The 13,055-nt window shown below is 31.1% G+C and overlaps 2 protein-coding genes across 3 annotated transcripts; one reads left to right on the top strand and one right to left on the bottom strand.

Moving 5' to 3' along the window:
* The first annotated feature begins 1,063 nt into the window (after positions 1–1,063).
* Positions 1,064–1,741, top strand: LOC113873554 (germin-like protein subfamily 3 member 2). Its single transcript, XM_027511714.1, has one exon. It carries the CDS (start codon positions 1,064–1,066, stop codon positions 1,739–1,741), a length of 678 nt encoding a protein of 225 aa, XP_027367515.1.
* Positions 1,742–3,672: 1,931 nt separating this feature from the next.
* Positions 3,673–9,777, bottom strand: LOC113872486. 2 transcript variants are annotated; one of them, XM_027510074.1, is made up of 6 exons: positions 9,598–9,777; positions 8,060–8,322; positions 7,758–7,969; positions 6,453–6,717; positions 4,092–4,341; positions 3,673–3,843 (listed from the first exon to the last, which is right to left on the bottom strand). In XM_027510074.1, the coding sequence occupies exons 1-6, from the start codon at positions 9,689–9,691 to the stop codon at positions 3,821–3,823; spliced, it is 1,107 nt and encodes a 368-aa protein (XP_027365875.1). In that variant the 5' UTR covers positions 9,692–9,777; the 3' UTR covers positions 3,673–3,820. The 2 variants fall into 2 exon arrangements, with proteins under 2 accessions (XP_027365875.1, XP_027365874.1); XM_027510073.1 differs by having other exon boundaries at positions 3,674–4,341.
* Positions 9,778–13,055: the final 3,278 nt, after the last annotated feature.

The following is a 13,055-nucleotide window of genomic DNA, read 5'->3' as shown; positions in this document are numbered from 1 at the left end:
GGTTATTAAATAAATACAATACAGAGACAAGGACACATAAACATTGTAATTTTCCATAAAAACAATGAGACCCATAAAATGCATAAATATTTTTCTCTTAGTACGCCAACTTAACAATGATTTATTTTTCTAATTCTTATATTAAAAAATATTTTTTCACTAAATACTTCCCATACATTTATTATATCATTCATGCTTATAGGTTGAAATAATGGAACTCAAAATGCAATGTCTCACATTCTACGCTTCAACTATTGGAACAGAACCACGATGAGCCTTGCAATTGCTGACAAATAATCACGTCACCAATGCGTGGATTAAAATTCATCATTCTAATTCTGCCAACTCGATCGCATTCGCATGCCTTCCTTCACACATAAGCAAAGCAATGACAATAGCAAAATACAATCCATGAAAGCATGTCAATTGAATGGTCAGCTACTAAACCAACATCACCACACCTTAATCCCAATGGAGGTGCACGCAGTGGATATTCCCCGTTTAAATAGAACACAGATTCCTAATTAATCATTTTAATCATGGTTGTCAGCACCGCTTTATACAAGGCGTGGAATAGCTTATGATTTAATCACCGCAATTAATTTAAATAAGTACTGTGTATTATAATACAGCAAATAATAAAAATTGACCATTATAATAGGAACCATATTTGTTGGAAGAAAAATACTCATTAAGGAAGCACTTTTTAGCACTCTCTTTTAAATATATTTTTTACTATTAAATTTTATTAAAAATTATGTAATTTTGTAGTTTATAATAAATTTTAGTTAATAATTAAAAATATATCTAAAAGTATATTTTCAATGTTCCTTTTCGCTAGAATCATGTTTAGAAACATTAATTGCAGAATGTGTGCCTAAATCCTGTAATAAAACTTTTGCATCTCATACCATGTAATCATTCCATGAGCGTAGTGTAGTTCATTTAAAGAGGTTCTTAAAAATTAAAATATATCGCATATCCATTTCATTTCTATATAAGCCAGCTGAACTCACTCATTGTTCAACACAGTTAGCCCCTACTGAACCAAAAAGGTAGAAAGATGTTTTCAGAAAAGACCCTTTGGCTTTTGCTTGCTATTTTCTCACTCAATGTTGCCATAGCATTAGCCTCAGACCCTGATCCAATTCAAGACTTCTGCATACCAAACCCAAGATTTGGTGCTATCAAAACAGCACATGCCATGCACACTATTCTCCCATGCAAGAACGCCTCAGAGGCCACTATTGATGACTTTGTCTTCTCTGGCATGAAAGCCACAGGGAACTTCTCTGATACAGGCCTAGCTGTGATATCTGCAAGTCCTACAAATTTTCCAGGTCTCAACACACTGGGCATGTCCTTTGCACGTGCAGATATTGAAGTGGGGGGCATCAACCCACCACATTTTCACCCAAGAGCCACTGAGTTGGTTCATGTGGTGCAAGGAAAAGTGTATTTGGGTTTTGTTGATTCAAGCAATAGGGTGTTTGCTAGAATACTTGAACAAGGAGAGGTCATGGTGCTACCTAGGGGTCTAGTGCACTTCATGATGAATGTTGGTGATGAACCTGCCACACTGTTTGGAAGCTTCAATAGCCAAAACCCTGGCATTCAGAAGATAACATCTGCTGTGTTTGGTTCAGGGATTGATGAGGAACTTTTGCAAAAGGCTTTTGGATTGAGTTCTAAGCAGATTGGGACCATGAGAAAAAAGTTTGATCCCAAAACAGCAAGGTAGATAGATAAAGGTGACTAGTCCTGTTTGTCCATTACCTTTCATTCAGAGTTTTGAGTCATATCTTGGGGTTTAAGTTCTATGGCTTCTTTCTTTGTTTTGAAGAGTTTTCAACACCCCCCCCCCCGGTCTCTCCTGCTTTTTGTGTGTGTCGTTGTAATATTACTATATATAAGTGAAGATTATGGAGTGCAACTTAGTCACATTACCTTGCTTTGAAACTTTGAAGCAGCAAAAATAACCCCTTCCCCTCTCCTCCTAAAAAACAATTAGGGTCTTAAGAGTATTAATTAAAAAATTAATAATTAAAAACCATATTGAGAATGTAATAAAAAATACAGGAAAAGTGCAATTAATCAGTATTTAGCATGTTATCATTTGTCAAATAACTAATAATAAAGAAAACAAGATAATATGACTTGGATGATGATGCTTTGAAGGAATTGGTTTGATGTTTAGCAGATGATGGCATGATAGTTGACAATAAATAGAGCTGCGTGGCAGAGTATTGTGCTGCAAACTTTATATTTCTCCACCCCCCACCCCCACCCCACTACTTCAATAAGTCATCATAAGCGTTATGCAAGAGATGATAACAATCATCAGGCTTTGCCAATTAAGAAAAGGGAAAATAAAGTGAGTGAGAGGAATCAGAAAGCAAGTGAAAGACAATTATAAGCAGCACTGCCAGAACAAACACATGAAATTATTAAGCGTCAGAATCAAAATCTATAAATTAAGGAAAAACCGCCATTTTTTTAATCCTCTTGTAGGCTAGTGGAGGACCCGGTTTTTATTACAGAAAAGAAAAGCCATATCATACCAACCAGCAATGCACACAAATTATAAACTGCAATTATTCCCTCGTACCCCTTACACGTGACTAGGAAAAAGGTACAAGGGACTGAAAACATTATTCACAATAATTTGTATAACCACATTTGCTTCGGGTAGTAGTTCAATACAGATCATAATATTTTGGAAATAATATTTCATAACCCATTTCTTATTTTAGTGCCTCCATTTTCATCAATTGATTTGGCATTGAGCGTTAGCCGTGGATCACAAAATTTCCTTTAGTATTTTGATCCTCTAAAAAAGGGGATACGCAACGAGAGTTGATAAGAATCGTAGATAAATAATTGTTATGCTTCCAAATCATAACATAAGTCTAAGTAAAAGAAAGCCAAGAATTTAGAAGAGCTCATGAAAAGTTTAAAAAACACCCTATTATTCTAGTATTTTTTTAAAGCTTATTTTAATAAAATACAGCTTAATAAAACAAACTTTTTAAAAGTTATTCTATATATTTTATATTTACTCGCTGGAATTTTTTCTTACTTTGATGTTGTTTAAAGTCAAGTATAGATATAAAAGTTACAAATTAAATAACAGTAGAGAGAAGCTGAGTTACATATAAGTAATTGATTTCTCGCAACCTGTATAACTTGCTCATGTAAGTCAATGTAGGTGATACTTCCGCATGTGTGTAAACACTCTCACATATCTCACCGAATGGTATGAGAGTCAATCGACATACCCGTGGTTAAAAAAAGGCTTCAGCTGAAGGGAGTAGTTTTAAAAGGGAGAGAAAAAGAAGAAAAAGAAAAGGACATAAAAAACTCACTTAAAAGGCAAGTATTAGAGTTATACTTGATGTCCAAGTCTCATGACTCTCATATTCTCTTGTGTGTGTAAACACCCATCGCTACTATAACCCAGCAGGCGCGACTAGATTCAAATTGTTGCAAATAACTTACATATGTTTTCAATATTAAAATATTAGAAAATTAACTCCCCACGCCCTTGAACAAATAATCATATTAAAAAGAATAAAATTGCTCCTTTAGAAAATCAAATTTTTATTTAGATAACCAAAGCAACAAAGTGAAATCAAACATCAAGTAGATAAACGATCGTCCACCAAATCCATCAATTTATGAAGCAGTTATCAACTATCATCTGTTTGATAAGGTACATATTGGTAGTTATTACCTAATTATAGATCAAGACCGTCACCACATTCATCTTGAAAAGAAGTTTCCCAAAGGATTACAGAAACTGCTCAGATTTCAAATCGCGTCAGCTTGAGAGGAACAAGTCAGCTTCTGTTAAACAACTTTTCACACAAAAGATCGACGTTCACATATAATTATTAAGAAGTAACTGGATTCTCCCTTCAGTTAAGTGTACTCAATGTTGTTCAAAGTTGATCATACATGACATTCTGTTCAACGCTTTGAATTCTCCAAAACTGAGATATTAAATGCCAAAGCTAACCTGAGCTAGACACTGACCAACATAGAAGCCTACTTCACACTAAAAAGTGACTTGATGATAGTATCAACCATACCATCAACATAACCAAACAAGTGGCCAGATCCTTTAAGTTCGTGATAGTGAATCCATGGAAGGTTTTGCACTATGTATCGTTGCAGTGTGACTGGAACCATCAAATCCTCATCACCTTGCCAAAGATGGACAGAAGCTTCGTTATTTGGAAATGGGTTTTCAATATCCATGGGTGTATATTCCCAGTTACCAAATCCAATAATCAAGTCACGGTGGATAGTTTCATATTCACCTTGCTGTCTCACCTGCGCCTATGGAAGTAACACAAAAGAAACAAAATTTATAAATCAGTATTGAGAATTGAGGTAAGAAACTGATGGTTTCGGGATTTGGAAGAGCTAAAAGTTTCCCATGCCAATATTCCAACCGAAATAAGACATACTAGACATTATGAGAGAAATTAACAAAACAACTACAGAACTTGAAGCATGCTCAATTAAAATGAGATTAATCAGATCCAAATTCCAATTAATTAACCACTTCTCACAAAAGTATTTCTTAATTAGGGATTGAAATTCCAAAGATTCCCTTACCACAAGGGTGCCTATAGAAATGATAAGCTGCTTTACCATTTCACAGATAACTGAAAAATCAATATCAAAAGGACATGCTAACGAGTAACGAAGTCAAATAGTGTGCACAAGCACAAGTACAAAATTGCCTTGCTTCAACAAAGAACATACAATAACAAAAGTCTTTTCCAGGTAGGTCGGGCGAGCCATACAGATAAAATGATTCCATGGTGCCATGCTTCAACAAGAAAATAACATGCATAAAATTATAGAATTTCCACATCACTAATTACAATAGAGCCTTTAAAATTCAATTTGTTACTCAAAGATCGATTACAAATTGTGAAACAACTCTTATTACATGCCATGCATGAAATCAATAATCATCAGGCAGTTTACTTGGGATGCAGAGAGAAAATTGACAAGTACAAGATAATAACACCATGAAGATTAATTTACTTTTTATGCCAAGCCAACCAAGTCACAGTGGCAGTGTTCTAATAATTTTCTAAATAAGTTGCGAAGGTAATTTGAAGATAAGAGAATGAAGAACTAACATGAGCAATACACTAAGGTTGTGTTTGGATGGAGAATTTTAAAATTCTTGGGAATTTCACATTAACAATTATGATGATTAAAATGTGAATCAAATATGAGAAGAATTATGAATAATAATTACAAAAAGTTAAGCATAATAGAGGAAAGTTTAAATTCTCTCTAATGACATGTCATTTAAAATTCCTTGTACTTCACATAAAAATTATCTAACAAAAATTCTGAAATATTTTAAAAATACTTTTTTATTAGTCAAATACGTGCAATCTAGTAATTTAGAATTCCTCTATCCAAACACAACCTAAAGGCCTAGAGCACATACAAACATTTTGCTTCTCTGATAAAAAGTTTCATGCAACCCATTTATTCTGACTTAAATTGAATGTTGTAAACAGATTTCAAGTTTCAACCATAAAGTGACAGTCCACAGGTCCATATTCCTTGCTATTCAATGATACAGGCTAAGTGTTTCTATAATATATCAAATTTATTGATTAATTGTTACAAAATGTGTTAAACTTTATTCAACAATTATACAAAACTAATACTATAATACACGGACAAATAGTTAATAAACCTTTAGCAATGGATTTCAGGCATGTTTTCCTCGCTATTTGTCCATGCCATGAATAAACAGGATCCAAACCAAATACTTGAATCAAGGTATTATTAAGTCTAATTTTTGCCTAAAAATGTTGCACTGGTCCTAAATTGATGCCAATAAAATACACAAATGATCACAGTTTAAACACTTCTGTTTGTTCTGTGTATTATATCTTCTAACTTCAGAAACCAACGAAAAGTAGCTATTAATTCCAATTTCCAAAAGTTACAACTGAAATTTTTTTATCAGTATAACATCAATAACAAGAAAACAGTAAGAGTACAAAGATTCAGAAACATAATAAAGGTGAAAATTGTTCACAACTGACTTCAAAAAATGCAGCCATCCACATGCTGAATTAAAGAATTAGAAGTTAGAAAAGCTTAAAAATACTTTTTTTACTGGTCAAATTCCAAGAAAACATATTCAGAACCTGAAGTGCAGTTGGTGTAAGTTCTGATCTTCAGCAAAATAATCCCCAAAAACTTTCAAAATCAAATTTTATGAATTTAACCAATATAAATTATCAACTAAATCACTCACTGAATTCAATTCAGCAAAAATTCACAATGTTGTAACCACAATCAAATTTTATGAATTTAACCAATATAAATTATCAGCTAAATCACTCACTAAATTCAATTCAACAAAAGTTCACAATTTTGTAACCACCTAAAGGCTGGGTACTTACCACATAACTATTTCTATTAGACATCTTAGGCACAAGTTCTTTGTCTTGGTGAGAAAGGATATCTGGACTACGAGCAATTACACTAGCTGCCGGGAACCATTTTTGAGTGTTCCACCAGTAAGTTAGCCATGGTAAGTAGTGAGCAACTCGAAGAGCCCATTGGTCTTGTAGTTTGTTTTGGTAATAGGCTTCAGTAGTTAAGTTTGTAGGAAGACCAGGCCACCAGTAGTTGATAACCGGGGCTAAGAGCACTGCACCAGCCAACCTGTCAGCATTTAAGATTTTTATTGCTGAGAGTTACAAAGAGGGGTTGCCAAATGTATCTCACACTGATAACATGTATAGGCCAACAAGCAGATGTAAGCATAATAAAAGAGTAAATAATACAATGTCATTCAAATCAATAAAGTTTCACTTTAATCCCTGAAACTTACAACAACATTCAAATCAATTCTCTAAATTTTAAGTTTTAAATGTTAGTCCATAAGAATAAGAGTTGTCAATCATTTTAGCCTTTATCATAAAAAAAACTTTAGAATGTGATAACAGAATAAAGATTTGTCACATCAAATGACACGGTGAAGTTCATTCTAGACAAAACAAAATTATTTTAAGATTTTTCAAAAATAGTTCATTTTCGTCTAGAACTATTGAGATTTTCAGACTTTAACATCATTGCATCTGCTTTGTCTTCTTTCTTGGGAACTTATTCATCTCCTTCCTCTTCGACTTCACCACCAAGATATACAACGCCACATTTGCACTTATCTGTCTCCCATAGCAGCAGCAATCAAAGTGCATGCGGTGCTATAGCTCTGTCGAACTTTTCGCTGTCTACAACACCTATTTTGATTTTTTGGTGGCCATGGACATTGACTCCAGCAAGGAGCTGTTTAGGAACGAGATACAAATTGCTTTGGTCTTTGGATGTAAGCAAAGCCAAAAATTTAAGGAGGGAGAAAGAGAGGGATGGAGGAACCTGTAACCTAGATTCTAAACATCATAGTGTTTTGGAGATCTTTTGCATTCTTTGCTGTTCTTTTGCTTCTCATTCATAGTGCTCATTGTGTTATATATCTAGAGTGAATTCCAAAATGTCACTTAACAAAACAAATTACCGCTTTGTTATTTAATTTTAATATCTCTTGACAACAAAGACTAAATTGATTGACGATATTAATCTCAAGGATTTACGTTTAAAATTTTAATTTTAGAGGATTGACATCAATCATGTTGCACATTTTAGAGACTTCCAAAAAAATTGTTTCAGTCAATAACCCTACAAATAACCTGGCCAAGTCATACCTGTGAGGTATGTATTTAAGGCAGTTCCAAACAACCTGTCCACCCATGGAGATACCAACTATATGGAATTTGGATCCCAATCCAAGCTGATCTGCGAGCTCTTCTATATCTAATGCAATGCTTTTTAATGTACGATTTGGATCAGGATCACTTTCCCCGTAACCAGGTCTGTCAAAAGATACAACGTAGACCCCCAAGTCCTCAACAATGTCCTGGAAAAACCCACCATAAATATAACTAGTACAAATGACAAAGATATAAGAGAATGCTATGAAACAGAAAAATGCAACATAAATAGTTACAGAAGATAGCGCTTCGGCAATTATGGCATCATGCCTGCAACCATCAAAACCATGGACAGAGATTATCTTATACTGGGCTGCATCTTTTGGAGCACCATGCTCCTTGTATGCCAAATGCCTTCCATCTCTTAGTTTGATTCTCAGTGCTGTTACTGGCGGCCCATCAGGAGAGCCACAGATCTTGGGAGGAGGAGGTCGAACAACCTGATAAGCCCATGCTAGAAACCCAATAAACAAAACTGATAGTGTTGTTCTAAGCATTCCTGGGAGTTTGAAATTCCAAATTAGAAAACCGATTAATCAAATTGATAATATAAACAAGAATTTGCAGTCCATAAGTCAAGCACAAGAATATCAAACTACAGCTTAATAATTACCCTATGATCCAACACAGGTGGAACTAGCTTGAAATCTCATATAAAAAAACAACGGGGTTAGTTACTCAAAAGGCTTAGGTTTGATTCCTGTTACAATCAATCCCTTTCAGCAAGTAATTTTTATGTACCATTATAAACTGTGTGAGGCTGATAGCATACCAGGCCTAGATAAAAAAATGGCATACTCCCGTCTCCCTAAATTTTAGCTCATTAATAAATAAAAAATAAACCCCTTACGATAAAAAAAGAACAAACAAAACAATAAAAATTTCAAACTAATAAAAATACTATGTATAGGTGATTTTGGTGTTGTTTTCTAATTGAAATTTTAGTTCCACCTTAGTAATTCACATAATAAAAGTTGGCATTAAAGGTAGACACATATTAGTAATACCAAAGTAAAACTTTAATCTTGATTGGAAAACAATACCAAAAGCACTTATGGAACTACACTTAAGTTGTCTTTAACATAATTCCTGAACAACTAACAATGTGCCAGGTGCAATGGCAGCCATTCCCAGTCTCGATACAGAATTGAAACGCAAAAATCGATTCATTTTATGTATCCAAACTAAATAATTGCTAACACACACACACACACGAAGAGATCAACTTACTTTAGGAGTATATCTTTCATAACTTACTCTGCTTAATATTTTTTTTATAAGCATTAAATTCCATTAATACAATTGTTAGTTTGAGACTTCCCGTTAAGTAACTAAGTCTACAAAATTTCAGGTACTTTTATTACTATTTAATACTTTATCAATTTAACTTTACTTTACCATATAAAATACTTTTCAAATATAAGTAAATATTGACTATAAAGTTACATGTAAATGAATGTCCAATTCATCTAAAACTTTGACATGTATCACATAATTCAATATGTATTCTCTAAACAGCAGTTATGCAGGGTAAGTACTAAGTATCAAGACATAGCAGATCCCTTCCCTGTATATACATATCTATAAACCTCTTAACCCTGAATAAAATAACATCTGGGACAGGTTTCCCAAGTTTCCTTAGTGCTCATCAAACAAAATGTGGGGAATTAATAACCAGGTGTTCAAAGATGCAGCGTGACCCAAAAAAATTATAAATTAAAATGCGCGAAAAAGGGAACTTTGATGAAGAAAGATGAAAAGGGTGAAGAGGCACCTGAGGGGAGCTGAAAGGAATTGGTCTTCTTGGCCCTCCGAGTGTGAGCCCTGGCTGATGCCGCAGAAATTTTTCTGTTCACTCGGGTGGCCATTGTGAGAGAAGAAAGTTGAACGATTAAAGCGAAAGTAGAAGCGCAGAGAGAGCGATCTACGCAGTGGAGGAGAGGTAGATCATTAGATTAGACTTCAGACAAGCCCGGCATTTCTTTGTTGCGTAATTATAATAACGGTTTTTTTAATCTGTATAGAGTAATTATTCGTTAAATTTTTTAAAATAATATATTTATTAATTTTGAAATATTCAACATTAAAATTTATAATATTTTATTATTTGTAATGCAAATTTATTGCAACTTCTTATTGTATATCTTAAATATACGCTAAAAAAAGTAATAATAATAAGACTTAATTGCAGTTTTAAATCTTATATTTTAATTATGTATAACTTTAATTCTTTTACTCTTAATTATTTATATTAAAAAAATTTAATCCTTTAGTTACTAAAATTAAGTTTTGTATCTTAAAATTTAATTTAATGATTAATAAAATATATAATATACTATTAATTGATATAAATTACATGTATAATTAAATGAAAATTAAGAATTTAATTTGAATAAATTATTAAAGTAAATTTAAAATTAAAAATATAATAATAATATTTCACGAGAATTCTTAATAGCAAAAGTCATATCAACGTATAAGAACTCTATATTCAAAATGTAAAACACGTTGGTCAACCAAAACCTGTAACATCCATAATTTTAATGCAGTAGATAAAATCATATTATTTGAAATTTTCACAACGAAAAATTTGATTATATGCTTTGTACACACATTGAGAGAGAGTTTCTTATGCCTATTATATATATATATATAAGTGTGCAAGTGAGCAAGAAGGGAAAACCTTGTTTTGGCCACTTTAGCTAAGAGAGAATTAAAGTTCAATGTGGAAATTTCTAGTTGACCAAACACTTAAAAATAAAACACTTCTGTGCTGTCCTTTTATATCAATTATGTATTCTATGATTTTCTTTGAAATCTATTTTTAGTTTCCTAATTAATTGTTGATGTCCAAATTGGCCTAGAATAGCCGTGGAATTCCACTGTAAAACCAAGCCCAATTTGTTTCATTTTACTGCAAGCATATAAATAAGAAACATAACCAGCACTTCCTTTCTCAGCTTGGCTTTCTCTCTTTAGGATTTAAAGTGGGGGTAAATTTATGTTTTTATGTATTTTAAAATTAATTATGCATTTTCTCATAATTTCAATTTTATTTATACTTCAAAATTTTACTTAAATTTAAAAACTCATAAAATATGTCCGAAACTTGTTAATTATAAAAAAAAAATTTAATATGATAAAATTATTTGTACAATTATTTATAATGAAAGAGTTATTAAGTTATAAAATATATTTAAAATGGTAAAAAAATAAAATTAATCAATAAATAAATTTGAATCCCCTTGCATTGAGAGTAGAGGACAGGGTTGGAGTTGAAGAAACCCACACTCTCACCCATTTTCCAATATTGGTACTTGTTTTTTGAATGTAGACTGTTTCAGTGTTCTGAAATGACTTCGCCCAGTCACACAATCATATCATAGACTTCTAGCCTCAGAATATATATATATATATATATAAAATATTTTTTTTTAAAGTAGAGTTTTGGCATTTTCAAAAGTTAGAGCACCACTAATTGCTTTATTATTTATAATAAATACACATTTTTTTTCTTTTTTTAACCACAGGAATTATGTTTTACAATTGTAGGTTTGTTTTTTATCTGTTTAATTATATATAACTATATTTATTAGATTTTAACTCGAGATCATAATTATTAAAAATATTTTTTATTAGCAAAAATTTAATTAATACACTCTTACTTCTAAGTTTTTAATATAATTTTTAATTATTTTTAGTTATTTAACCGAAACTATATCTATTACCAAAAAGTCTTTAAAATATAATATGTGTTAACAGAATACATATATATTTTTTTATATTTTTCTTAAAATAAGACATAACTCTTGTGCCGGTGCTGTTACTTGTGGCGGGCTTATGTGAGATAGTTGAGGGAATCTGCTGTTAGGATTTAACAAGGGAATTAGTTCTTGTTCACCTTTAGAAGCTGAACTTTGAACTTTTTATTTCGATATTTAACTAATTATGAAGAAATGTTTTCATTAAGTTTGGATTGAGAGTGACTGTAAACAAGCTATTCACTTCATTCAAAAGATTCAGCTTCCTTCCCATCCCCTTTTCAAGCTGATACAGGACATTAGGAGTAGTTTTCACTCCATCAAATGTATCAGCCTTAGGTATATTTGTAAAGAGGCTAATACATGTGCTGATAGCCTAGTCAAAGCTAGCTTAGAGGAGTATGTGTATCCCTCAGAGTTTGAATCTATCCCTTATAGTCATCTTCCTTTTCTTTGTATGGATTCTCTTGATATAAGGCTCCCTAGAAACTCTTTGTAGTTTAGTATTGTTTGGGCTTTAGCCCTCTTTTTAACAAAAATAAAAATAAAATAAGACATAACTTTTTCTCTCTAAAAAAAACTTATAAGAAATTGTTTTTATTTTAATTAATCAATAACGACGTTAATCTTTTAGGCTTTTTATTTTGAAAATAGTTATTTTTGAAGTTTAATTTCTTAAAATTTAATTAAATTAGTATATGTTATATTTTTTATGAAGCTTATTAATCAATTATATTAGTAATACACAATTACAATAAAAAATATATATAATTAAATAACAACCGGTTTATAAAAATTGAATTGAATCTAACAATATGTTACATAAAAATAGTCTACTTATAATTTTTTAAAAATATTTATTAAATAAATAGATAAATGATTTTTGTATTTAAAATGATTTAAAAATAATTAAAATATACTATTATCTGACTATAAATTATCATATTAATAAAATAATTAATTTTTATAAAAATTATATCTATAATGTATTTTAATTAGTTGACGGTACAAAATTGTTTACAGTACACTGCACCAAAATTAAATTTTAAATAAAAAATGAGTTTCTGAATCCATTTTGAAAATATTGCCAAAATAAAAATTTATCATAGTCATAAAATTGAGGATACTTTGATACCTTTAATAATAGTTCGTATTAATATTATTTCTTGTGTTTTTTATTTAAAGATTAGGCCAAACAAATGAAAATTATAAAAAAGGATTAAAGGTTGTTTTTTATGTCTTTAAAATATAATTTTAAAATTTTATTAAAAAAAGAAGTTTAATTTTCAAAGATGTTATGTGTTATATAAAGAAAACTTCATTTTTCCTTTTAGTTAATTGAAAAAAGTAATTATAATTGCAACTTTTTGTGTAATTATTCATAGTATCTTTTTAATATAATTAAAAAGTTGATATCTTCAGTTTTTTTTTTAAGTTTGAAGAAATATATTTAAAATTTGAAATATCTGTA

Source organism: Abrus precatorius, unplaced genomic scaffold, assembly GCF_003935025.1.
Source record: "Abrus precatorius isolate BTA unplaced genomic scaffold, Abrus_2018 Scaffold7, whole genome shotgun sequence".
Lineage (NCBI taxonomy): Eukaryota > Viridiplantae > Streptophyta > Magnoliopsida > Fabales > Fabaceae > Abrus > Abrus precatorius.
Note: the sequence above shows the minus strand (reverse complement) of the source record. Positions and strands in the feature narration are given on the sequence as shown.

Bases quoted from the DNA above. Each gene is read 5' to 3' on its own strand.
- LOC113872486 (XM_027510073.1), bottom strand. From the start codon at position 9,691: ATGGCCACCCGAGTGAACAGAAAAATTTCTGCGGCATCAGCCAGGGCT. The intron at 7,970-8,059 runs GTAACTATTTAT...GGGTTTTTCCAG, and splicing joins TTGCCGAAGCGCTATCTTCT to GACATTGTTGAGGACTTGGG. The intron at 6,718-7,757 runs GTATGACTTGGC...AAATGCTGACAG, and splicing joins CTTAAATACATACCTCACAG to GTTGGCTGGTGCAGTGCTCT.
- LOC113873554 (XM_027511714.1), top strand. From the start codon at position 1,064: ATGTTTTCAGAAAAGACCCTTTGGCTTTTGCTTGCTATTTTCTCACTC.